This window comes from Eutrigla gurnardus, assembly GCF_963514095.1.
Source record: "Eutrigla gurnardus genome assembly, chromosome: 6".
NCBI lineage: Eukaryota > Metazoa > Chordata > Actinopteri > Perciformes > Triglidae > Eutrigla > Eutrigla gurnardus.
In genome coordinates this window covers 14,923,949-14,948,644 of record NC_139920.1, presented here as the reverse complement: position 1 = coordinate 14,948,644, position 24,696 = coordinate 14,923,949, and the positions used below count along the sequence as shown (strand labels likewise).

At 42.1% G+C, this 24,696-nt stretch overlaps 1 protein-coding gene across 5 annotated transcripts in view; it reads right to left on the bottom strand.

The window, feature by feature from the left end:
• lrp8 (low density lipoprotein receptor-related protein 8, apolipoprotein e receptor) overlaps positions 1–24,696 on the bottom strand; it is a 153,389-nt gene that overhangs the window by 11,514 nt on the left and 117,179 nt on the right. For all 5 annotated transcript variants that reach the window (XM_084011034.1, XM_084011031.1, XM_084011030.1 and 2 more), the window contains exons 6-14: positions 24,184–24,306; positions 22,133–22,255; positions 19,560–19,679; positions 18,178–18,303; positions 12,247–12,418; positions 9,186–9,410; positions 8,418–8,536; positions 7,129–7,268; positions 1,917–2,058 (exon numbers count right to left, since the gene is read on the bottom strand). In XM_084011034.1, the coding sequence (XP_083867160.1) occupies positions 1,917–2,058; positions 7,129–7,268; positions 8,418–8,536; positions 9,186–9,410; positions 12,247–12,418; positions 18,178–18,303; positions 19,560–19,679; positions 22,133–22,255; positions 24,184–24,306 (1,290 nt within the window). The remainder of the gene's footprint in view (positions 1–1,916; positions 2,059–7,128; positions 7,269–8,417; positions 8,537–9,185; positions 9,411–12,246; positions 12,419–18,177; positions 18,304–19,559; positions 19,680–22,132; positions 22,256–24,183; positions 24,307–24,696) is intronic.

The following is a 24,696-nucleotide window of genomic DNA, read 5'->3' as shown; positions in this document are numbered from 1 at the left end:
AGGCAAATATTAAATTAAATACATTTTAAAAAGGGTTCTTCCTTCCTTCCTTCACTCTCTGTTGGAAACTCTGTATTGAGTTGGTGCTTTCTCCAAATGTTCTGTAAATTGAAATCCCATGTCAGCTCAACATGTACTGTAGACTGGGACAGTTAAAAGGGAAAGGCTATTAAGAATTGAACACAAAGCCTCCGTTTCGGATCTCAGCCAGAATCAAAAGAAACAAAGTAATGGTGAACAGAGATTAAACTAGTACTTTAAAAAAAATAAAAACCACAAAGAAAAAAGTAAGCTCCTGTACAAAAGTGACTAATTGTAAATGTAATACATGGAAAAGTACATGACTCATGCATATATAATCTGGCATACATAAACAACAAGTCAGCAAACAGGGTCTTGCATACTGTAAGCCCAGGATCCTGGGACAACGTTTTACCCTCATATTTTGTGTACTATATTTAACCATGACCTTCTTTCAGGCACAGAGAAGACAGGCTTGTTATGGCAGGGGTGTCAACCGTTCATTTTTTAATCTCTGCACTCACATGAAAAATTTACTTGTAGTCTCCCAAACCCGAGCCTCAGCGTTACGGGAAGATTTTTTGCTACACTTGCCGTGTGGGGAAGCACCAGAAATAGGTCAGGTTGTGGTCGATTATGCTTCCTGACTTGTGCTTAGTTTTAAAAGAGCAGCACATCAGAGGAACCATCAGCCATCAGGGGAAGTGGCAACATCACCCACGGCACACAGTGGGATTCGCATAAAATGGGAATAGGGTTTGCGCTTGGTGCACAATATCTTAACACATTGAGTGTAATGTAATGCATGTAATAGGAACAGCTATCTAAATGAAACGCCAACTATCTCCTATCCCTGCCTTCATTATTAAAATGAAATGGGCTCTTTGGGTAAAAGCAAGTTCTTGAAAGGCCAAATTATGACAGCTCATTTAACTTCTAAACTGAGGGGAAGAAAGGGGCAAAATGGTGGAAGCCGAGGTTAGAAGAGATAGTAGAACAAATCCGAGAGCAGGGAGGTAGAGGAGAGGAATAGATGGGAAAGTAAGTAAAAGAAGATGAGATTGAGGGATGTAAGAAGCAATTTTGCAAACTGATGTGTTCTGCAATAGCTCCAGTGTTCTCTGCTGCTCTTCTGAACAGCCTCCCTTAGGTCTAGAATAAGAGGCTAGCCTAGGCTTCAAAGCACAGCTGGGTGGACAAAAAAGAAATGGATAAATAATACAAAAAAGGGAACACAAAGAGTTGTTCAAATACTGGGCCGACATGTGTGGAGGTGTTCTGTGGCATCATTAAGTGATGATTTTTCCATCTGGGGTTTTGCTTAAATTGAAAAGTTGAAAAATGATATGAAAAGCAAGGGAGAACAGTAAAACGGAGAAACAAAGGGACAAATCGCCTCGCTCAAGGTCACAGTTTATCTAGAAGTTCACTTATCAGCACTACTAGTAACATCACAGGGCGGCTAGGGTTCATTTAGTTTATCAGTTTATCATTCAGTGTATCTTCTTTGGGCCTTGTTTGTTTTATGTCTCGCTTTTGTTGGGATTTTGGGGGAAAAAAGAGCAGAACTTTTGATTTATTATTGTGCAATCAGCTCCCCCAGAGCAGTCGGATAAGACTGCTTTGAACTTGTGTGAGGGGAGAAAACAAAGCATGAAAACATTCATATGCATACCAGGGAGAGCATATACAGCATATATACTGTATATATACATATGGAATTATTTCAGGGTTTCTGAATTATATGACAATGACACATGGAGTAAGGATGATTAGATCCCAAGATGCTCAATTTGCACTGCAGAGCCCATCACCTGCATCTAATCAGTTTCCTCCCTAGAAACAACAAAGCACCGAAAACATCAAAATCAAGTCATTGTTGCTGCAGCTCTTACCCTTAGGCTGCCTCTGTTCATGAAATACCACCAGGTCCAGAGGGTTGTTGAGGTGCTCCGCCACCTTTGCCACATCTTGTCCCGTCAGCCTGTTGGCACTGTAGATCGCTTCATCCTCCAAGTCGGTCCAATATATGCGATCCTGGAGAAAAAGAGACAAATATGAACCTCCATTTTGGCTGTGAATCCTTCACTCTCCTTCATTCAAAAACATGGACGGATAAAGGAACAAGAGAAATGAGAGGTTTGAGGACTTGTTAGTCATCTTAATCATAATTTGTATTTAACCAATTTAATGAAACTGAAGAGGTGAGATTATTTACACAGGAGTAAAAATAACCTCTCAGCACACAGTGGATAAACGTGTCTTGTACAGTAAAAAAAGATAAAGAAGCTTTTTCTCAGTGTCTTCCTGCTCAGTGCAGGGAGTAGTGAGACCTGGTAGGCACACACATTGTTTGTAGCATGGCCGTTATTAAGGGAGAGTGATACCACATTCAAAGACGGCATCCCATTTAGTCCCATGAAAGTTGCTCACTGGGTGCATACACCGAAATAGCCTTCACAGGTTTCCTCATGCTTCCAGTCCTTCCCTAGCCAAGCCGGTTGAGAGCATACAGGTCTGAGACTTCTGCTGGCCAAGCCAACTGGCTAATATCAGGGGGTTTGTGAGGCTCAGAATTGTATTTTTTTAAATTATTATTATTGTATTTAAAAGAATGCTTTCTGGGCACACGAACAACATGGAAGTTGAAATACCCTATTTGGCAACACCAACATTGCTGTTCCAGTAGGCTTGGTGTGTTTAGATACCGTTTAGATACTGCACCGAGTCGTAGTTTGACTGAACATTTGTTCTGACATAGCAATCATAATACACACAAGGAGTTTTGTTCATTTCTTATAGTCCAGTTTGTTTCCCTGAGTACAGAATATCTTCTTGGCTGTCTATGTTCATCATGGTAGGAACCGTTGAAAGTGTTTTAATACAACAATGATGCCAAAGTTTAGCACCGCCGTGTCTGTGCTGGAAGCATCCCGACGCCTCTTGTGAAGATTAGTAGCGCTATTCTGTTTCTGAAGGCATTAAAACATGATTTGCTCTTGCCCACTGGTACCTTGCATTATGTCAAAGGGCATTTAAACAAGATATACATCTCCCTATCGTAAACATCTGCAGTGTTTCTTTGGACATATAAGGGGAAATACTGCCAGCCCTGACCTGTGAGATCATCCTCCCATCTTTTACTTGAACTCTCTTTCTTTCTCAATTTCTCTTCACCTATCCAACGCCTCCTCTCAATTCCCTTTAGTGATACTACACGCTTAATAGGAAACACTACGCTTGGTTTCCATGGCAACTGCAGACTGCTTCATCCAAGAAGACGCATGTCAATTAAGAAAAAAAAAAAAACACAATAAATGATACCAAGAGAAAACACACTGAGATATGAGGAAGGTTAAACGAAGAAGGATGAAGAGACAATTCAGGAGGTGAGTGCGAGGTAGAAAATTAAACAGGAAGGGTGGTTCCTAAAGGCATTTTTTTTTCATTGGGCTGAGGCTGTGTTACCAGTTCTGATATTTTTAAATGGCAAAGGCTGGTAGGGGTCCAGCCACAGATTTGTCCGGTGTGTGTGTGTATAGATGGATTTGTGCATCTCTGTGCTGTAATCCATACCCTCTATTTTTGCTGGATTATCGGCAGATTTAACCTTTCTCTCACCTTCTCCTTTTCCATCTTTCACTCAGCATTCTTTCCCTCACCCAGATTCAGATAACCTTTACTTATATGACAGTAGTGCTGAAACAGTGGAAGACAAATATCAGCCATGTTGATAAAACATTACTCAAATCTATCATTCCATCTCTCCCTTTGCCTTTCTGTCTCTGAGGATGTCTTTTCTCGGTCACCGCCGGCCTCTCAATCTTTCAATTTCTCCTCTGTCAATCTCTGTATCCATCAACTTTTTCCCTCACATTGAGGGCTTCAAACTGCAGCACAAGACCCAAGAAGGTCATTGCTCTTCATTGTGAGATCAAGGTGAATCTTCCTCACGCATTGCTTAGACATGTGCACGGGCAAAAAGCTCGACTGACCACCACATTGCATCACTTCAGTCAGAGCTGTCCATGTCCGTCTGCGGTTGTCATGGGGATGGCTCTACATCTAAATGGGGGTCAAGGGGAGACCAGCCCTTGATGATTTTGTCATGGTTTTGTCCCAGAAGAACGCTCTGACTAATGCTGGGCCCTTTTTTGACTGACACATCTGCCTGATGTGCTTCTGGTGCTTCATTCATGCTTAGATGTCATGCAAGAAAAATACAAATGAAAGCTCGAACAAAGCCAACCCACTCAAATTTTGAAGCCTTTGATCGTTGTTTTTTTTTGGTATCAGCCCGAGTTATGAAAAAATAATGTAGGCCTGTGTAGGAATCAAATGATGTTAGGAAACATTTTGTTTATCTCCACTAAGCAGCAGAACAGTATTAAAGCCTCTTCACATGCACGGTACCCCCACACAGGTGTTTCCAGTGATTTGAGCTGATTAGACCTCTTATCTGCACCGTGGCTGTAGACAGATACGGCTTGACGGACATTTTCCTCGCTATTCTGTCAAGCTCCAGTCTCAATATTCACTTCTCATTTATTAAAATTGAGTCCTGTGTGACTGATGGATTAAAGATTCAGTACCAACTAGCTCGCACTTTGCTACACATTTTTTGACACATTGTATCCTTTTTGGTGCAGATTTGGAGCTAAGAGGACAAATAGAAACATACTTTAAAAGCCTTGAAACAACAGAATTCAGATGAAATTATGTGGTGAAACCAATTAATTTAAATATAATCTCTATAATCAGAATATCTGATCAGGAAGGTGAACATAATGTCCCATTCGTGACCAACCTAAGCTAGAAAGCTAATGAGCTAGCTAACAGACTGTTAGCAAGCTTGTTAGCTCGGAGAGATTCCTTGTTGAATGAACTTTGTATTGAAAGAACTGGTATACAAAGTAAATAGCATTGCTGTGCTGGCTAGCGAGCTAACTGTTAGTTTGCTTCCGACAGCAGTTCACCAACTAGTCATGCGAGCAGTCACCAGGTTTCTACTTTCTGCAGGACTTGGTGTCGAGCCTGGGGCCTGACACCGACCAGAAGGGTTTGTAGGTGTGTGTTTGGTGGTGCCGTTTTCAAATTTTGATACAGGAACCCTCCATCTTTCCTCTGCAGTCTTAATAAACTTTAATACATACATTCACAATCATTGCCCAGAATTACCACACACTTTTGCATACGACCGTATGTGGTATTCCAACTTTAATTCATAAAATGTTACTTTCTGTGTGAACATATCTTAAACCTGAAGGCAACAAATTATTTCAGAACCAGCGAACAAGTTTGAAGGTTGCTTCAAGTGACTAAAATGATTAATCTAGTATCAAAATAGTTGCTTGTTTATTTTCTGCCAATCAATTAATCATTTCATCATTCCGTGAAAAGCTTTTCAATGAACAAAAACTCAAGTCCGAGTCTTTATGCATTCAATTACCACCAAGCTTATACTACTGAGAGAGAAGTGGGAACATTGGCTTGAATGATAGATCCATAATTCATTTTATCATCATCCTTTGGTCAATAAATGCTGCAGCATTATCTGGTGCAGTATGGCATGCTGCACAACTGGGCTCAAGTGGCCCAGTAAGCAGTTTAACATAGACCCAGACCCTGAGTCAAAAACCTGGCAACTCCAAAGACAAACTTCCCATTATCACCGTGTGGGGACGAGGACAAACTGCTGCATTGCCAAAGGATTTTTTAATTTGGTGTGCATCGTAGCCAGAGCAGGACAAAGAGCAGAAGAGCTGAGGGTTATTAATCTCCAAGGATGAACTTTCACTGCTTGCCTGAAATGGTGGCTTTCTTTTTTTTTTTTTTTTAACACATCCGAGCACACATGCAGGCACACTCAGCTGGACATGATGGATGTCCTCTCTTCCCTTTGCTTCACAGTGTGTGCAGCAAAGAGAGGAATGGAGAAAGCACTTCCTGCTGATCGCGTTTCACCTCCTTCTTTCGCCCCCTCATCCACACTCTGCTCTCCTCTGCTTCTCTTTTTCCACCTTCCACATCATCTATACTAGATGGGCTAACAGACCGACTCACTCCCACCTCAATAAATAAACTCAAATTAGGTCCATCGATTGCTGAACTGTATTGCGACTCCACACTGGTCAGCCCTTGAAAAGATGATTCCTTCACTGTGTTCAGCTCTCATTTCTCATCAGTCAATCTCTCAGACAAGGTATTTGGTCAAATATGAACAGCAGAAGTTAAAACTTCACCTAAAATCTAAAAATACACTGCCAAGAGGGGAATCAACAAACAAGATGTGAGTGGTGTACCCACAAGGCAGAGAAAAGTAAGGACGGAGCTATTTTTCTGTGTCTTATCTACCTTTGGAGGTCAAAGAAGGACATTAGCATGTTGTTTGCCTTTCGGGTGTAGACTTCCTACAAACACTGCCAAGTGTGTAGTGTAGATACTCCGTGCCAACTCCCAAAATAAATAAACAGATATTTATAAATGTATGCTATATTTTGAAGTTATCGTTCACTCTTAAAATATCACGCTTGGCTTCATTTATGATGTTCAAGCAAGCTGGTTTGAAACTGATTTCACTCTCTTGCCAAAATATGTTGTATTTATTTATTTACTTTTATTAGCCTGGTATTTTCCTGGATTTAACACATCATATCTGGGGGTGAATATATTTTTAGAAGGTAAATACCTCAGTGGTCTATTTCAAATGCTAAAAATGTGAGACTATGCTTGACCAATGGTAGAATACCCAAGACTGGATAGTTGGCTGCCTTGGATGAACCCTATTATTAATAAATAAGAAAAGGTTATACCTGTGCAGTCAAAGTCTCTGTGCCTTGCTTTTCATGAACTAAAAGCAACATAGAGGCAACAGGTACCTCAAAGGAAGGAAAACAATATAAAACCCCTGGTTTACTACGGAAAAATGGGAAAAACTAAAGCAGTAGTAAAATATAAGCCATAAGCTAAAAACACGTAAAAGCACGGTGTGGTAAAATGTACTTCTTGTTCAAACACATAACCTTACTGAGATTTAAAGCCCATGTACAAATCGGTCGGACTGGTTCTGTGTCTGTTGTAGTTTTTCCTCTCTCAATCCTTCCTTACCTCAAATACAGTGAGGGCGAAGGGGTGTCCCAGGTGGTGATGGGAGGAGAGCAGCACTTTGCGATTGTCCCCATTCAGATCCACGCTGGACAGCAGGTGCAATTTGGAGTCCACCCAGTAGAGACGCCTGTTAGACAAGTCTGATAGGATGGAGGAGGAGGGAGAGAGAGAACAAAACCGAGGAGGGAGAGATGGAGAGAGAGAGGTCATTCCATGAGAAAAGGCCCAGGGTGAGAGGTATATGAATGTAATGGCTCAGTAGCCCCACCATCAATCTTCTTTGACATGATGGCTGAGGCCCTGCACTGAGAAAACACAGATGTGATTGTAATATTGCCGGTTGACTTCTTTGCGGGGGAACATATACTTGCCCTTGAGCAAATTGATTAGTCTTGGTGGACTTGCATTCAAGAAAGACTTTAGCTATTTTATTTTATTTCCCCCCCCAATTCCATCACCATGCAACGCTTTTACTCTTACGAAATGTTGTGCTCCTGCTACGAAGTAATGTCGTGGTTAGATTCCAAGTTCAACAGCAAGCGACTTCAAACTCAAGTGGGACAAAAAAACACCAAGAACCCCAAAGAATGAAACGGTCGCAGAAGTATTGATAAACTTTGAGTGTCAGAATCTAATGAAAATAAATGTCCTCGCTGTGCTTTGTAAGATGTTAAATACGTTTGTTTTCCAGATTAGAGACAGAAAGTGAAAACCACAGAGATATTTTTCATTCCTGGCTCCACCTCTCCCGCTCTGTTCGGTGCGCTGTATGAAATCAATGACCGAGGGGAAAATAATCCACCCCCCCCTTCTTCCACGGCGGTCCGGGCTGACATCTCTCATTCGCCTAACTCTAAAAAATAATTTGTTTTCATACAGATGTAGTGACACCTCAATTCCACAGAGTGTGGCGACTGCGTGCTTCTCTTTCTCCTCAGGCAAGGGCAGCGGAGAGAAATTGGCTGGTGCCGCGGAGGGAGATGAAAAGGGATGATGGGAGGTATTGACGGCACAGAGCGTCTGCCTTATTAATTCGGAGGCCTGTGTTTGCTGGCTTGATTGATGAGAGCCAGACACAAACTGAGCTATAACAATAAAGAGCTACTCATGGGTTGCAGCACCCTCTGACTGTTTTCTTCTCTCGGCTCTCGCTGTTTGCCTCTATGTTGCTTTCCCTCTCTCTCTCTCCGTCTCTGTGCTTGTCTTTCTTTGCACTGCATTTACTCCACCCTTTTTCTAACTCTGTTGATTCTGACTCTGTATGGTTATAGATTTGAAAGTTGAATTACCCAGGGTGATTCCATTCGGCCACTCAATGTGTTCGGACACCAGAACTTGTCGGTCCACTCCATTCATCCCAGCCTTCTCAATTTTGGCCTGACCTCCCCAGTCCGACCAGTACATAAACCTGTGGAGAGACACATCCAATACAAACCAGTTAAAACGTGGATGGCTACAATTCAGTAAAACAGATTAACCTTGTCGTGCTTTTTTATTGCAATGTCACTTTTTAGAAGACTGTACTCTATCACACCATGTCTCGTCTGACCCTCTATTTCATTTTTCTCGACAAAAATCAAACAGCTGTCGTTACATAACTGGCCTTGAAGACACTAAAGGCAAACTAGATACTGCGCAAAACTGCTGGAAACCTGGGCCGCTTTTAAATGTGTGCCTGTGTGTGTAAAGCGAGCCTTCATTTGCATGCATTTCATGCCGCGGTAGTGGAGCTTTGTAGGGCTCTGAAAAGAGTCCTTTTGGGAAGTCGAGACATCCGAGACGAAGCAAAAGAGGCAGATAGGGCAGACAGGAGTCACGTTGTATCTCCTAATGTGAAGCTGCTGCATCTAACGGATGGTTGCAGCACTACTAAAAAGTAAAAAGCCTACTCTTATCCTCTAATAACATAACATCCGATTTACCCCATTTAAGAAACTGGCAATGGAGCCTGAAGCCCACCACCCTCTCACTCCTGCTGCCTTTTATTCAACTCCTTCGCCATCTTCCGCCCGCACGTCCAAAAAAACTCCCTCCACCCTCCAACCTCTCCCCCTCACCCTTGATGTGGGTCGACTGTGATCGCCCGAGGCTCGCTCAGCTCGGTGGCTATCAGCACTTTTCTCTTCCTGCCGTCTCCCGTGGCGACGGAGATGCTCTTGTTGCCGGAGTCGGTCCAGTAGATGTTCTTGTGGACCCAGTCCACGGCCAGGCCTTCGGGGGAGTGGAGCGAGTCGATGAGAGTCACCTGCTGCGATGAGTCGCTGGCCTTGTTGATGTAAGCGCTGTCGGACGGGAGGGAAGAGCTGCGTCAGTCACCGTGGTGGAAATCACACCCAGTCATTCAGGAGGAAGCAGATAACATGAGACACAAGGCAAATCACACACTTTGCTAGATTTCTGGCGATGCTGGTACCTAGTTGCACATGGCGGGGAAAAGGCATCCTTTACTCTAAAAAATGTATGTATCAGGGGCACTCTAAACAGAACCTGTCAGGGAGAAAGAGATGTATCCATCTAACAGCAGCTTACAGATAACCCGCCTATTTCTCCGTCATTGTCACTCTCTCCCCCTCTGTGTCTTTCTTGTCTTCTCAATCTCTCTCCAATTTCCTCTTACTTTCCACTTGTTGTCTGTCCAATCTCCTATCCCCATTTCTGCTTTGCTCTTTTCCCTTTCTTCTTCCACATCTACATGTGCAACACAGTATTGCCTTCACCACACAAGGGCCATACAAACGCAACCTTGTTAGAAGGTTGGGAAACGCAACATCCCAATTTACACCCCCGCCTTCACAGACGGGAAGTACGGAAGGGAGGAGCGCTTCACTACGGGTTGGTGAGGTAATTGGAGCGAGTGACGAGGTGGAGATGGATTAGTGAGGGACTTGGAAGCAGCTTGTGTTGTTAATTGGCCGTGTGACTGTGTGCCACCGCAGACGTCTTTATCTATGGGAGGAGAGTTAGCCTGCTGCTGTCTTGTGGTACGTAATCAGCGTTTATAACATGGATCGAACGCCTGTCTCACACACAGCAAATTACAATGAGGTCTGGAGCAAACCGGCCATGATCATGTTATTGGTGCAACAGTGGGCCATTACTGTAAATTAAGGAACATATAATTATGTATGTATTGCAATTTATAGTCTGCAATATTCCTTGCCCAATATAATAATCATATCATAAACTCTCTTAACACACGTACAAATTATTGTGGGGATATCATGCATAACATATAATTTCCATCCCCAAGTATTGGTATTACTCAAATATGTCCTCGTTTTCAGTTAAGCATATCCAGACAGAGCGAGATGAGCTGGTTGGAGGGATGAATAGAAGGCAGACTGGAGTAAGAAATAAGACAGAGATAGATGAGTCCGAGAGAACAGATTGCATCTTTAATTGGCTGTATTATTGTTTGCAACAAACATCTCCATCACTGGGAGAAGTTAACAAGTCATCGACCCGTAGCTTGCTAATCACTATGAATTAGTCTGGAAAAAACCCACACCGTCGCAGTGAGGGACAATGAGGATGAATCACCCATAAATACACGGCTATTTCCATTTGGCCAAATGCTCCTTATCAGAGTAAACAAAGTGCAGCGTTGGAAAGTAAACAATGTTTGGGTAAAAGATGTGATTAATCATGTCCTTTGGGTGCTATTTAAAACAGGAAAGCATTCTCAAAATATCCTATATGAAAAGCCAATTAACATAGATGTGTGAGGAATCATAATACGAAAGAAACATGTTGATTTGAGAGTTTTTGTGTATATAAGTGACTTCTGTTGCTTGGTAGCAGGTTAGCTACAGTATGAAGGAAGATTACTTTTTTTTTTCAATCCTGTCTACTCGATTGGTCAATCATCTTTCTTATTTGAGGACACAGTCGTCAGCGAGCAGCCTGTTCAGCCCGCTGCCGTCTGGCCAGCGCCATTGAAGTATCAGCTGCCATACCAACAGACTTCAGAGCAGCTTCTTTCCTCAGGCTGGGAGACTCTTAATGTATCCTCCACCCTCCACAAATGATATAGTTTAGTTTAGTTTTTTTGGTTTGTGTGTTTTTTCTGATGTATCAAAATGAACCTTGTAAATGCAGGCGGCGATGTACAGATCCGAACCGTGGCAAGGCGAGGAATAGGATGGAAAAATACACATTTATTTACTTGTGATATGGCCATGTAGCATTGTGTATTGCGTCTTGAAGAAGGCTTTGGGTTTTTCAAACTATGAAGTTGATATCGTTTAAAAAGAGCAGCAGATGATCTTAAAAGTACTTCTATACCGAGAGTTTTGGAATGAGTTACAGTCCTTCAAAATAATATCACGCAACGCATACTGAGCAGCATAAATGAGCATACCTTCATGCTTTATGTAAACAAAAAATTATCTACTTTTTGAATAATAAAAGGAAGGCAATGTGAAAAAATCACCTCTTGCTGGCCATTTTAAGTGTCTTTATGTGTATTTATTTGCTGCTTCCGTCGTAGAGTTCATCATCACGAATCAGTTAATTTGTCCTTCCTCTGTCACAAGCCCTTGAGTGTGTCTCTGAGTTTGTGTGGCGGTACGTGTCTGAGCGTATGCAGATGAGTAATGGTGGCGATTATTGAGGCAGTGAAATTAGGAGAGAGCATATGGCTCAGCTGAGATGATAGAGGGCCCCTCCCACTACCTGCCAGCCATCACACACACACACACACACACACACACACACACACACACACACACACACACACACACACACACACACACAGTCATGATATGCTTACAGTATGTGTCATTGTGTGTGTGCAGATACTGCCTGTGTGTGAAGGACAAACAGTTCCACTGGTGCACTGACAGATGACACAGCCCTCCAGGTGTGACACACACAAACAAACACACACACACACACACACACACACACACACACATTGTGTCTGATGACAGAATGGATGTATGGATGTATGGAGAAGCAACAGGACGACAGGATGGCTGAAGAACGAGGTAACAGCAAAGACCTGATAACGCACAATGGCATTCATGGATTTATATCGGCTTCACTGTTAGTCCTAAAGGTACGTTGCACAAATCCTATGGGCTGTTTCTTTGTGTGTGCGTGTGTGTGTGTACCTACCTGTATATTTTGCGATGATACAGATCACACCAGAACATCTTGTTGGTGGACACATCCACGTCCAGGGCCACGGCGTTCTTCAGCGTGGGGACCACCTGAGTGTATTCACTCTTCAGCAGGTCGATGCGGCGGATCTCATGACGGTTGGTGAACATCAGATATGGACTCTTTCCTGATGGAGAGGGACAGACATTCACGCCATGTTTAGAGCAGGTCTCCCGAGGAAGCATGCGATGCCATTTATATGTAACTTGACATCGGGGGAAATTGGATGGATTGGCCGCAAATTTCAGGAGATGTGTGAAGAACTCGGTGGCCATTAACATGCTAATGTAGCCTCAAAACATATCACGTTTTTCATTCTCAACCCACTCGCTTTGGGCATGGGCCATTTGCAATAGCGCCAATCATAAGTGTGCTGATGTATATATGTGACAAAGAAACACCTGCTGATCTCCACAATGGTACATAGATCGTAGCACACATTCCAAACTCTGTATTTGACACTCAAACCCGTATCTTTGCATATTGCAATGCGATCCACACTGTTCCTGAGACAGAGAAGGTCACATTGACTTCATACCAGCACCGCTCGCTGGCAGGCCATCTTCATGTAATTACATGCTGTCATGTGTTACATTGCGTGTCAAAAAGCCCTGGAAGTTGTGAGAGTTGTTGACTTGATATAAAAAGAAAAGAAATATGAGTCACTCTGACATGACTTGTCACTTGAACATCAGCCGGGGCAACTTGTGCTATTAGATCCATTATCCAATACCTTTGAAATCTAGTTCAACCATCTATCCGATGACAATTGTACACTGATTTTATGTTGTTGGGTATGAATGCATCTGCTGTGATGAAGACACAGTAAAGTCAAAATGTGGGTCTGTTATCTCCTTTAAAGACTACAAATCAGATCACAGTGTCCTTTTTCGCCCTTCATGTGTATTTCTGTTCAAAACCTACACATGCTGTTATCTACAAAGACAAAACGAGTGGTGTTGAGTGTGGATTCTTATTCCCAAGACGGATCATAATGTAGGATCAATGAGGTCTTGTTTTGCATCTGCACTATTTAGGTTTTTAACACATGCATTTTTGATGATATGAGCATAAATAAATCATCCAAATAAACCTTTTAAAAGAAAAAAAACAAACATAATCTGCAAATACACACTTGGTTTTGACACAACATAATGCTGTTCGCTTAATTATTCATACAATTATGCTCTGGAGAATAGCAACAAGTACATTATGCGAGATAGAACCGAAAGCAAAGCAGCCTTAAAAATGACACAGCCAGTTATAAAGCCTGAGAGTGTGTGCGTGAGTGTGTGTCCTGCTGCCGGATGAAGTAATGAAGTGCGATGTGCAGGTGGATGAAGTAGCACAACAACTCGACATGACACATTGTTCTATTTTTAGTCCAACAGCTTGTCAAAATGGTGTTTTCTGGGTTCTCTTCAGCGGTGTGTGTGCTGTTGGCCGGCACATCCGTTACTTAAGGTAACCGACTTCAGCGGGCTGAAGGTGAGCGGGAGTCAAACATTTGAATAATTGTCGTGCAGTTGACAAGGTCAACTTCCTCTTACACTGATAAAAAAAAAAATGTGTTTGCATAAATGGATATTGTATAATTATTTCCCTTTTACTTTAGCCCAAGGGTTCTGCTTCGCCTTGGCATTCTGTCTGTCTGCCTGTGTCCTTCTCTGTGTTCATGTTCTACGCTCTTTCACACAAATACCCTTCCCATCTAAATTCTGGCTTCTTTTCACTTCTCTCTACTATTCTGTCCTATCAGAAATGCCACATAACACACACACACACACTCACACAGAGAGAGGAAAGGCAGGCACAAACAAATGTTTCTGACTCTTTCTGTCTCCATCAATGATGCAGGTAGAGTCACGGAGGAATGAAGAGTCAGAGGATGTAAGAGAATTAACAGATGAATTGACAGCAGGGGGGGAAAGAAAAATCATGTGTGTGGAGTGGACGAAAAAACAGGGAATAAGAACATTTCAACGTATGAATAATAAGAGCATGGCTCATCTTCTTCAAGACAACATCTCCGATCCCTCATCACTGTTTTCACAGCAATGTCCTCCTCAAAGTGAAAATGAGCTGAGTCACTATTCTCCAGGCCGTGACCTCCCCTCAACATATCCCAGCAGAGCAACAGTCAGCTTTATTAACCAGAACAGGGTCCCCTAGATATATATTCCAATCTGTGTCGCCAGTTCAGGGCTGTTTTGCCCCGTTAGCCAATTAAGAAAATGCAAAGTAAAGACAGATGTTTATGTCGTGGAGATGCAAAGTAAGAACGTAAAAGACGGACGGAATAGGTCAGACAAAGGTATGAAATTCTGCAGGATGATGGGGATGTTCAGTTGCAGCCAGTGTGACGGCGGCGGCGTGGATGAGGCTATGAGGATGATGTTATGTCTGGAAGTAGACACAAATGTCTAGGTCAGCCATGCTTGTTAAAAAAAAACATGCTACATAATGATAAATAGATGCTGCAGCAGGGAACAGGAATGGACCTCAAAAGTCAAAAAGTCATCCTACTTGCTAGCATTTCTCCTGACAAAGCAAGTTATTGTACCAAAATGCATTATTATTTCTATGGTGGATGGCCAGAAATTCCATGAGAACATTTGTGCACCAACAGCACATTAAAGTTAACATTATCAACCTTGATGGGTCCAAATAAAAGGGAATCACCGCAGATGGTAAATATATTTGTGCACATTTGTATTCCAGACTACTATAATCAACACTCCTACAGGCAGACAGGATGAAATGTTATGTGCTTGTCTGTTAAAAGCTTAAGACTGCAGGAGAAATCTTCTGACATGAGGTTTGACAGTGTTCCACAACATCTTGGGTCCCATGGCAAAATCTTCTGACAATGGGGAAAATCTGACCAGTGCTTGAAAACACATTTTGAAAAGTGTGTGCTCAAACTGTCAAGTGTGTGTGTATAAAAAAAAAAAACTGCTCTCGGCACCGCGGTTAGGGCCACAGTACACGATGATACGAGATGAGAGAGACAACGAGAAAAAAAAAAGAAAATAAGACTTTGGTCCACAGGCGGTTTGTAAATCTCCTGTTCATCATAAATACAGCACATCCTGCTTTTAACCAGGTTGTGTGTGTACCTGTAATGTAATTCAAGTTGTCACATCCTCCTCATCCTTATCATCTGTCTGGACATTTCATGAACTTTTATTTGACTACCTTCTCAGGTCTCAGTTGTTTATTTTCCTAAAAAATAGCAATTTATTTGTCTGTGTGTTAGCCGCCTCCATGGAATATTCCCAGTACACCCAATATTGACCCTTGAAACCATGCCTAGTACATTTTTTATTTTTCAATTTGAGTTGATGGTAGTGAAAGAAACCGAGCAGAGCCTGTGATTGGCTGTTCATTGTTGTGCGTGACATTTCAAATCTGTAGCGTTATTATTTGGTTTATCTGGCAACCTTGAATACGGTTGAATCCAACAATAAGACCGTCTTTTATTGTATGATAGCAATAAAATGACACACATCTGGACACGGGCAAAATCTTTCCTCTAGAAATGGTGCTGACCGTTATGATGAGAAATAGCACCACCGAAGCCCATACTTGTTGTGTGTTGACAAATGGGGGGCAGGTGTTATATTCCTTCATGTTTATGCTTTCATATTTCTATTCCGCTCATTCTCTCTCTTGGTCTCGGCCCCGTCGGATCCAATTTGGATCAAATTGGATTTATGTATGACAGACGACTAAACTGGTCAAGAAACTGCCGCCTGTGTGGATCCATTCTTCTCGTACACACAGCGAACTCCCACTCTCCTCTCCCTCTCTCTCTCCCTCTCTCACATACAATAATGATAACTCAAGTTGACGACTCGGTGAGTGGCATCACGCCCATAAAGGTGTAAACACAATAACAATGAATGCAACTAGTGTCGCAGCAGGCTTTCTTCAGGAGGACTTAATGAACACTGCCATGCACTAATACAAACACCCACATCCACAAATACCAGCTCAGGAGAGGCAAAGGCATCACCACTCCATTCTGGGACTTTACTTTTAATTAGCACTGCTAGTGTTGCATATTACTCGGAAATTAATCTGCAGAGCCTGAAACACTGTGTAAGCATTAGAATAAAATGCACCCTTTAAACACTGGAGAATGCTAAGAGTCGAGGTTATCTCGTCTTCTTTCAATTATCTGTACAGGGTCAACTTGCACTGTAAAACAAACTCAAGTAGAAATCACAGGAAAACAAAACTATGAACCATTTCATGGAGCTTTGGGGTGACATTTCCCTCCAAGATAGAAGCAGCAAATAATAGCCTTAAGGGCAATATGTGCAAGTGATATTGGCACTTGGCGGTTGTCATCTCATCAAAGAATGCGTCACTCCTCCAGGGCCATACCTGAGCACGAGCGTCGGCGGGACTCGAAATAACAACATGTTCATTCGTGTGACCAGAATCCTGATGTGTGTAGCCGTGCCTGCGTGGGATTGGCTGTTCATGTGTGCATCTAAGGATGTTCACAGGCTTCGTTAAATCCACGTTACGTCAGCTTCACAAAGCAAACATCTCCTCATTTATGGCCCCGTCTCTATTTGTGCCTCTGAATGAATAAATTCACAACACAAACAACAATCCTGCCACAGTTTCCTTCCTCTTGATGCCGTCTCCTTTGGCACGATGTAACAGTGTGGATGCATCTCCACATCACTTCGATGAGCTGAGAGATATCCATCCATTTATCTTTTGTTTCCTTTCCTGTCCTCTCCTCTAATAAATGTCCTGGCCTCTGACAAGCACTGTAAGCGCTGCCCATCAGTAATACAGATTGGCACAGAGAGTCCCGCAGCAATCAATGGTGTTTTTTATGTCACTTAGCTTAAGAGTGAGGGCCTGTTTTCTGCTCTAAGCTCTCTCATTACCCGACCAGTTCAACCATAATGACTTAACCTAAGCCCGGCGGCAGTAATCACTAATAACACTCTTTTCTCTCTCTTGCCCTGCAAAAAAAAGTTTATAGGTTCCATTTTAGGTAAAGGTGTAACTGCAAGGCGTTAACACTGCCAGGATATGAGGTTATCTTTCCTGTCAAATTTCTAATGTACTGATAATGCACTGATTATAGTCTCCAATCCTCTCTAGGTCGGCAGGAACCTTTAATCTTGGGAAAGATGTACAGTCATGCATTACCAACATTAAAATTCTGCTTTCAGCAGGACTAGGTGTAATATATATGTCAACTTTTATCATAAAATCACTACACACCAGAAGCTCTGATTTGTCGGTGGTAGCAGGAGCCATTATCTGCACATTTTTTAAATGGTTGTTGACGGACAGTGTTGATATCGCTAAAGCAGACTTAGAAAGGGGAGGGGGGGTATTAAATACACCCAAAATTCACACGGGGCTTTTCTAAAGGTTAGTTTTCATCAGATCCCAGGATTTTTCGCAGGCCATTTTCCCTTAGCAACCTTGCCTCGCGTAACTTTGAGAACAAGATCCTATTTTCATTCGTATCACTGCTCAGCGTTCCACTGGTGTTGTGTGTGTCGCACACATACAACATCGCTCCTTTGACACCACAGAGAGAGCAGGACTGCAGAAAAGAAGGTGGCAAATATTTATCTTTGCACAGATTGCAGTGCGAGGCCTCCATACAAAGCAAGCCGCTTGTTTGAGAGAATCCCCCAACGTGAGAATGGTGTGAGATGTGCTCCGCCAGCGTGGGGTGCTGGAATGGGAGAGTAATTGGTGTATACATAAGAGCTGGTCTGGACGTGTGATTCCTTTGGAGTGCATGTGTGCCCAGAACATCCGTCTATGACAGTGGGTCTGAACAGTGTGTGTGTGTGTGTGTGTGTGTGTGTGTGTGTGTGTGCGTGATGAATTGCTCACCCACGGCCTTGCAGGTCTTAGAAGCCGGGTCCATCTCGTAGCCTTCGTAGCATTCACACTTATAATCTCCTTTGTAGTTGATGCAGATCTGACTGCAGGCATCGGGGTTCTCGCACTCATCGATGTCTGAAGAAGAAGGAGACGCCAAGATCAAAACAATGCTACAGGCACACACAAAGTCATTTATATCTTAAGAGTGAGAAATAAATAAAAAAGTACTTTTTCTCGAGCGCGTTAACAATCTAATCAAAAGAAACGATCCTCCGAACGGAGTTTCTTTGATATCTATCCTGCCGAGAGCGGGAACATAAGATTTGAAAAAAGAATATGTATGCTTTTTACTTGTTAAGTAATACTGTAATTGATAAATGATAAACCAAGTTCAATTGAATTAATATTACATTATTCTATAGCAGACATCCAAAATTAGCGGCCAGCGGGCCAAATCCGGCCCACAAGAGCAAAGTGTTGATATTGGACTTATTTTCTTTCAAGAGTGCATTTTTTATCTGTTCCTCAACACAAGGCTATGACTACTATGACTACTACCACTGGTAGTACTAATGATTACAATAATAATACTTCTAATAAAAGCAGGAACAATAATAACATTTGCACATAAATCAATGTTTAGTGGTCCAATGAAAAAAAAGGCCCTCGACTTGGCAACCTGGACATAATTTGGCCCTCAGTATATAATTAAGGAACCCTGTTCTATAGCAAACTATTTCTACCACTGCAGATTATTTCACCCGTCCACTGCACAGATATGTTATCCTTGCTATTTTTTTTTGTAAGTTGCAGTGTGATACATTTAACCACTTAAACCAAATAAAACCATAAATCAACAGTCCAACATATTTTTGGGGGGGAAATGGCATGTTTGCCAGCAAACCCACAGCCCAATGAGAAGATCAATACCAATTTGATCTCACTGAGATCAGGATTTAGGATATGTTCAAAGCTTAGCACCAAGATGTGAAGCAGCAGAAACTGCTTTCCTGACTCTGTCGAGAGCATAACTAAAGTCTCTTTCAAACCACTTATTTATACGTTGTATCTGCTAAAATTTGCATTTGTGATTTCACACAGTTACATCATTTGAGCTATAATCGTTGCATTTTAACTCATAACCAACTCTATGCAACATATATTAAAATAACATTACCATCATGGATGTTGATATGTTATAAAAACACCATACGTGAGAGGCCGGAATGTTTTAAATACTCAGGTTTTAGCGAAGACGCATGTGTTTTACTTTATTCTCTGTCCCCCATGGGGGCATGCGTGAAAAATAACGTTTGCTTAAAAAATTCAACACAGGGTAAGTAACTGAAAGATTCTGCTGGTTTTGCTTCACAACGTATTTTGTTCTTTACCTCCACAAGTCTTTTTGTCCAGGAGTTTGTACCCAGAGGGACAATCACACTCGTAACCAATACTGCGATCCTTGCAGATGTGGGAGCAGCCGCCATTGTTGTCTGCACACTCATCCAGACCTGTAGAGAGAGCAGCAGTGGGAGGAAGGATAGAGGATGGAACGGACACAAGAGGGGAGTTGAATATTGATGAAATAACTCCAGCAGGCTATTGGACAGAAAATACTGCCTGGATAAAACACAGAGAAAGAGATGGACAGAGAGACAAACCGAAAGTGTGTGTGTGTGTGTGTGTGTGTGGTTTTAATCATCCTGCCAGTTAAGATAAGTTAGTCCATTCAAGTGTGTCTGTGTACACATCAACCTACCATTCAAAACGAACAGACAGTGAGCTGTAAAGGCAGTTGAGAGAGAGAGAGAGAGTAAGAGTGAGAGAGAGAGAGAGAGAGAGAGAGATAGAGAGAGAGAGAGAGAGAGAGAGAGAGAGAGAGAGAGAGAGAGAGAGGACCTGGACTCAATCCATTCTCCAGCGGGGAGCTTTGCCATGTGCACCAGGTGTCACCCAGCTATGAAGTCTATTGTTACACAGACACATGCTGTCCTTCATCCCCTCATCTCAGTCTCTCCATTTCCCAAATGTTTTTCCATTTAGTATTTCAGAAAAGCAGAACAGACCGGACCCTCTCAGTCCCTTCCTGCTCCTCGTATCCGTTTCTGCACCTCCGTTTATTCCTTTGTCTTTCAACCCTCCTCCAGGGAGCTGAGAGAGATCGCTGCCGAAAACTAAAGCTGGTACTTCATTACCGGATTACATTAAAGATTTAGGCTTCAAGGCTACAGGTTGTGATGTAAGACAGTGAGACTGGGGGAGAGGTAGAAATGGAGAGAGACTGATGAAAGTGAGAAAGTCTTTTAAGAGACATTTGACTATAAATATGGTTTCTAATTTACAGTAAAGCCAGTGTATTTGGTCAGATAACAGCAAATCAACGTGGTATAAATAAAGCATTAAGGAATTTGAATTTTACCGAACAGGACAGCTACAGAATACACAATTGGCCAAAGGCATGTGGACACCCCTGATGACATAATGGTTACTTTTTTTTACTCACTAATTGTATGTATAATTCCTTTGTGGGCGTAAATTAAATTTGAGACGATTCCAATAGTGTGTCAACAGCTTGGGGAAGTTCCTTTCCATTTAAACACGAGGAAACCAGAACACACACTGGGCTGACGTCCATAAAGAAATCTGCTTGAGGGTTTGGTGAGGAAACATCCACAGGCCTGCACAGAGCCCTCACCTAATCTACATCCAACTCTTTCTGGATGAGCTGAAGTGTTGACTGTGAGTCAGGCCTCATTGGCCCAACATCATAGTTCATCGACACTAATGCTACTATGGCTGCAGCCTCACAGAAGGAGTTTAATACACACCGTTTGGGATGCAATATGGATGAAATCAGATGTACTTTTGGCCATATAGTAGGACTTGACTTGACTTGTTTACTTAATGTATCACTCCCTGCCTTCCGTTTCACGGGAGTTTTCGAGCTTGACAGCCGGCAGTGAGAACGCAACAAGAAACTTAGCCTTCTGTCAACAAATACAGGGAGGAAGACTGCCAGCAAGTAAACGTGATGCAACTGTTCTATGAGCTAGGAAATGCAGTCAAAACACTTGTAGACCTAAAGGGTACACAGCAATGCATTTTGGGAGTAACACTGACTGTTTACTTTACACTGCTTTGGCCTTGAATCACGTTAACTATTACAGTCTCCGTTTTGCAGAAAATGGAATGCTGGAAGTTATTGCAAAACATTACTGCAACAAATAAAAAGGGAGACGTGGCTTTGCTTTGATACACACTTGGACGCGGTGTTTAACACTAATGATATGGTAACAGGGGCAATCTCATCACAGTGTATATCCATCCACCTCGAGATCAGAGCTCGCTGAACGGCGGGTACTTTCACACATCATTTTAGACCCACGTAGAGAGATCCGTCTGCTTCAGAGCCAGACCGGGTGAAGTGCAGTTCCCTTAAGTAATCTCTCGAGTCTCCTGCTTGTTCATGTACTTGAGTAACATTTCACTAACACAAGATCCCATCTACTGAATACATTTTTATTCTGTTAACAGGTACGCCATTCTCAACCGACCCCCCCCTCTGTTTGTGGGTGGATTGCACAGCTTGTCGTATGAGATCCGTGACTGAAGCTCACTAAGTGGTAATTATCTGTGGCGTGTGGATAATCTATGTGGTTCCTAATGGCTAATGTATTCCGCTCACGTATCTCCCCGCCTAAGATCGCACTGGAGGGCAGAGGCGCTCGGCTCTTTGATCAAAACAAGGCAGTTGAGAAAAAGTCTTGATTTACCCCGCCTTGATCAAATGAAAGCTCCTCTTTACGGAGACGAGTGACCACCCGCATTATGTAGAATCCGTCAATGAGCATGATGCATCGGCGGTATAACGCTCGCGTCCATGTCCACCCACGAGGGAGCGCCATCACTAATGAGTGTCTGGGTATGTAGTGGTGTGAAGAGAAACAGAGGGTAATTAGCTTACCACACTCCTTCATGGGCTCATCAGACCAGTCCTTGCAGTCTTTCACATTGTCGCACACTTTGCTGCTGTCAATACACTCCCCGTTCTTACAGCGGAACTTCCGTGCCCCGTCACACTTTGTAACTGTGGAAGAGACACAACACACTCAAGTCAGTCGTTTCTTATTATAGGTTGGATTCAAACCAAATCCAACGTTGCGGCAAAAATGCCCCCCAATTATTAATATGTGGGAAGTGCTTTTAACTTTGTGGGGGTTAGGGGTTACCGGAAATAATGCTGTCTGTGGTGAAAAAGTAAAAGCACGAGAGGGTTCGAGGGGACAAGGATGTTAATTGCAGTTGCTTGGTGTGAATGGGTCAATGGTGACACTCCCAAACCGCCACACAATATATTGCCACAACGCCTGATTTGTTCTGAATACAGCCTTAAACAAATCTAACAGAAAAAAGAAGAAGAAGAAAATTTGTTAACATATGATGATTGGTGGGACAGTCTGTTATAGCAGGAGTACATTTTGAATTGTCTGTGTATGAAAAGATTCAGGTAGGTAAAGCAAATGCAGCTAGTTCTCTCAGTAACAACGATCAGAGAGTGTTTAATATATAAATGGATTAGTTAAACCTACCATGTTTGTAGATATAGATAAGACATTTCATTGAGCATAACATTTTTATATATTTTTTTACGATTATTGAATTGAAGGTAAGGTTTGACTACATTTCACCTTGGCTCGCAACACTGATGCCGAACTAGATCACTTCACACAAAATATGACTTATACGATTTGTAAGTATTCGTTGTGATTTGACCTTCCCTCTGTGGTAAATGGAAATAAGTGCAAACACTTACACAAAATATGAGAAACGTCAACCATGGTTTGTGATTTAAACACAAAAAAAAAATGTATTTCAGATTCAAAGCTGCACTTGAAAAATATTAGCTTCAACATAAAGTTCACTGCCAGGCACCTTGAGCTTTCCTGTGCATCTCAATATATAAACTCAAGGTGATGTGTACATGCAGTGAGTGGCTGAGTAGTACGACTACTGTAACTTTCTTGGATCCATGCCCTCACTCTTTCCACAAGCACTTTTCACTGTAAATACTTCTTGTATACGTCAAAGGACACTTAAGGCAGACACATTTTTTTTTCTTTTACACTCTTCCACTCTCTCTTCTACAATGGTGTATTAGGGCCAATGTAGGTATAAAAAAAAAAAAAAACGGAGCCGAGAGAAATGGACAATATTCAGAGAAAAACAGTTGCAAATTTGCTAGTTTTAAAGTCGCAAATTTGCTACTTTATTACGATGCTAACAACCGGCATTTATGCTAGCTAAAATCCCATGAATGTGGCATTTATTTTTCTCATTAAAACATCCCAAAGTGTGACGCTTTGCTAAGATCCTTACGGTGACGGCTGTTGATGGTTATTGGTGGTTATTGCTATATGAGCCAAATTGTCATCTTATGGGTGTTTATTGTTCGGGAGTAAATGCTAGTAGTAGCTTTCATTTGTTGTCATAGCAACGGCAAACATCCGGTGTTAGCGGATCCAAGCAACTTGTTCATATCGGCTATATGATATGCCAAATGAAAACGGAGGCGAGAGGGGGAAAAATCTTTATTGTATAAAAAAAAAAGGCAAATTTGTGACTTTAAAACTAGCAAATTTGATAGTTTAAAGTCCCAGTCCCCCTACATTGGCCCACTTCCATTTCACCATGTTTTTGTTGCTCCTTACTTTGCTTTTACAAAGTTTCTCATGGGACAGATTGGACTAGTCAAACGCAGCCATCTGTTCTACCCTCTATTAGATCCCCTGTGAATCCTGTTAGTAGTATTCGGGTTGTAATTGGATAGATTATTTTTAGGGTGAATCAAGTGTGACGAAAAGATTAATAAAATGCATGAAGCTGATGATTTGCAACAGCGATTACATTTGTGAGGGTTGAATACCGCTTTTCTTTGCAGTGAAATATGAATCTCTGTACAATTCTCGGACAAAGTAAAAATGAATACACAGGTGTAGCAAGTTGTCTGATACTTACCGTTGACACAGCCAGCTTCATCGCTGTAGTCCGGACAGTCGTGGATTTTATTACACTGTTTGGTGCCGTGGATACAGGATCCGTCGCCACACTGGAACTCGTCAGGTCGACATGTTAGCAGGGCTGAGGGACGCAAACGAATACACACGTTAGATTTAGCTGGCCTGTTACATTATTATTATAAAATATCATCTAATGATCTCATTCAGCGTTTCTCTTCCTCAGTGGTTTTGATACTAGGGGGAGCTATGACAGGGGGGTGTGGTGAGTAGGGGGGTCCAAAGATGTTATTTTAAAAAGTGGGTGGTGTATTGTGACTCCTCCATAAATTATTGCACATACATTTGAATATTTATGCACATGTTCATGGTCTGTGAATGACAAGGAATTATAATTAGTACTACTAGAATATTTCTTCAAAACATTTCATTTTCTTCATTTATTGAATTTTGATGCATCAACCACGTGATTAGACACCATTTGATGGGAAAAAAAATGAAAACACGGAATCTG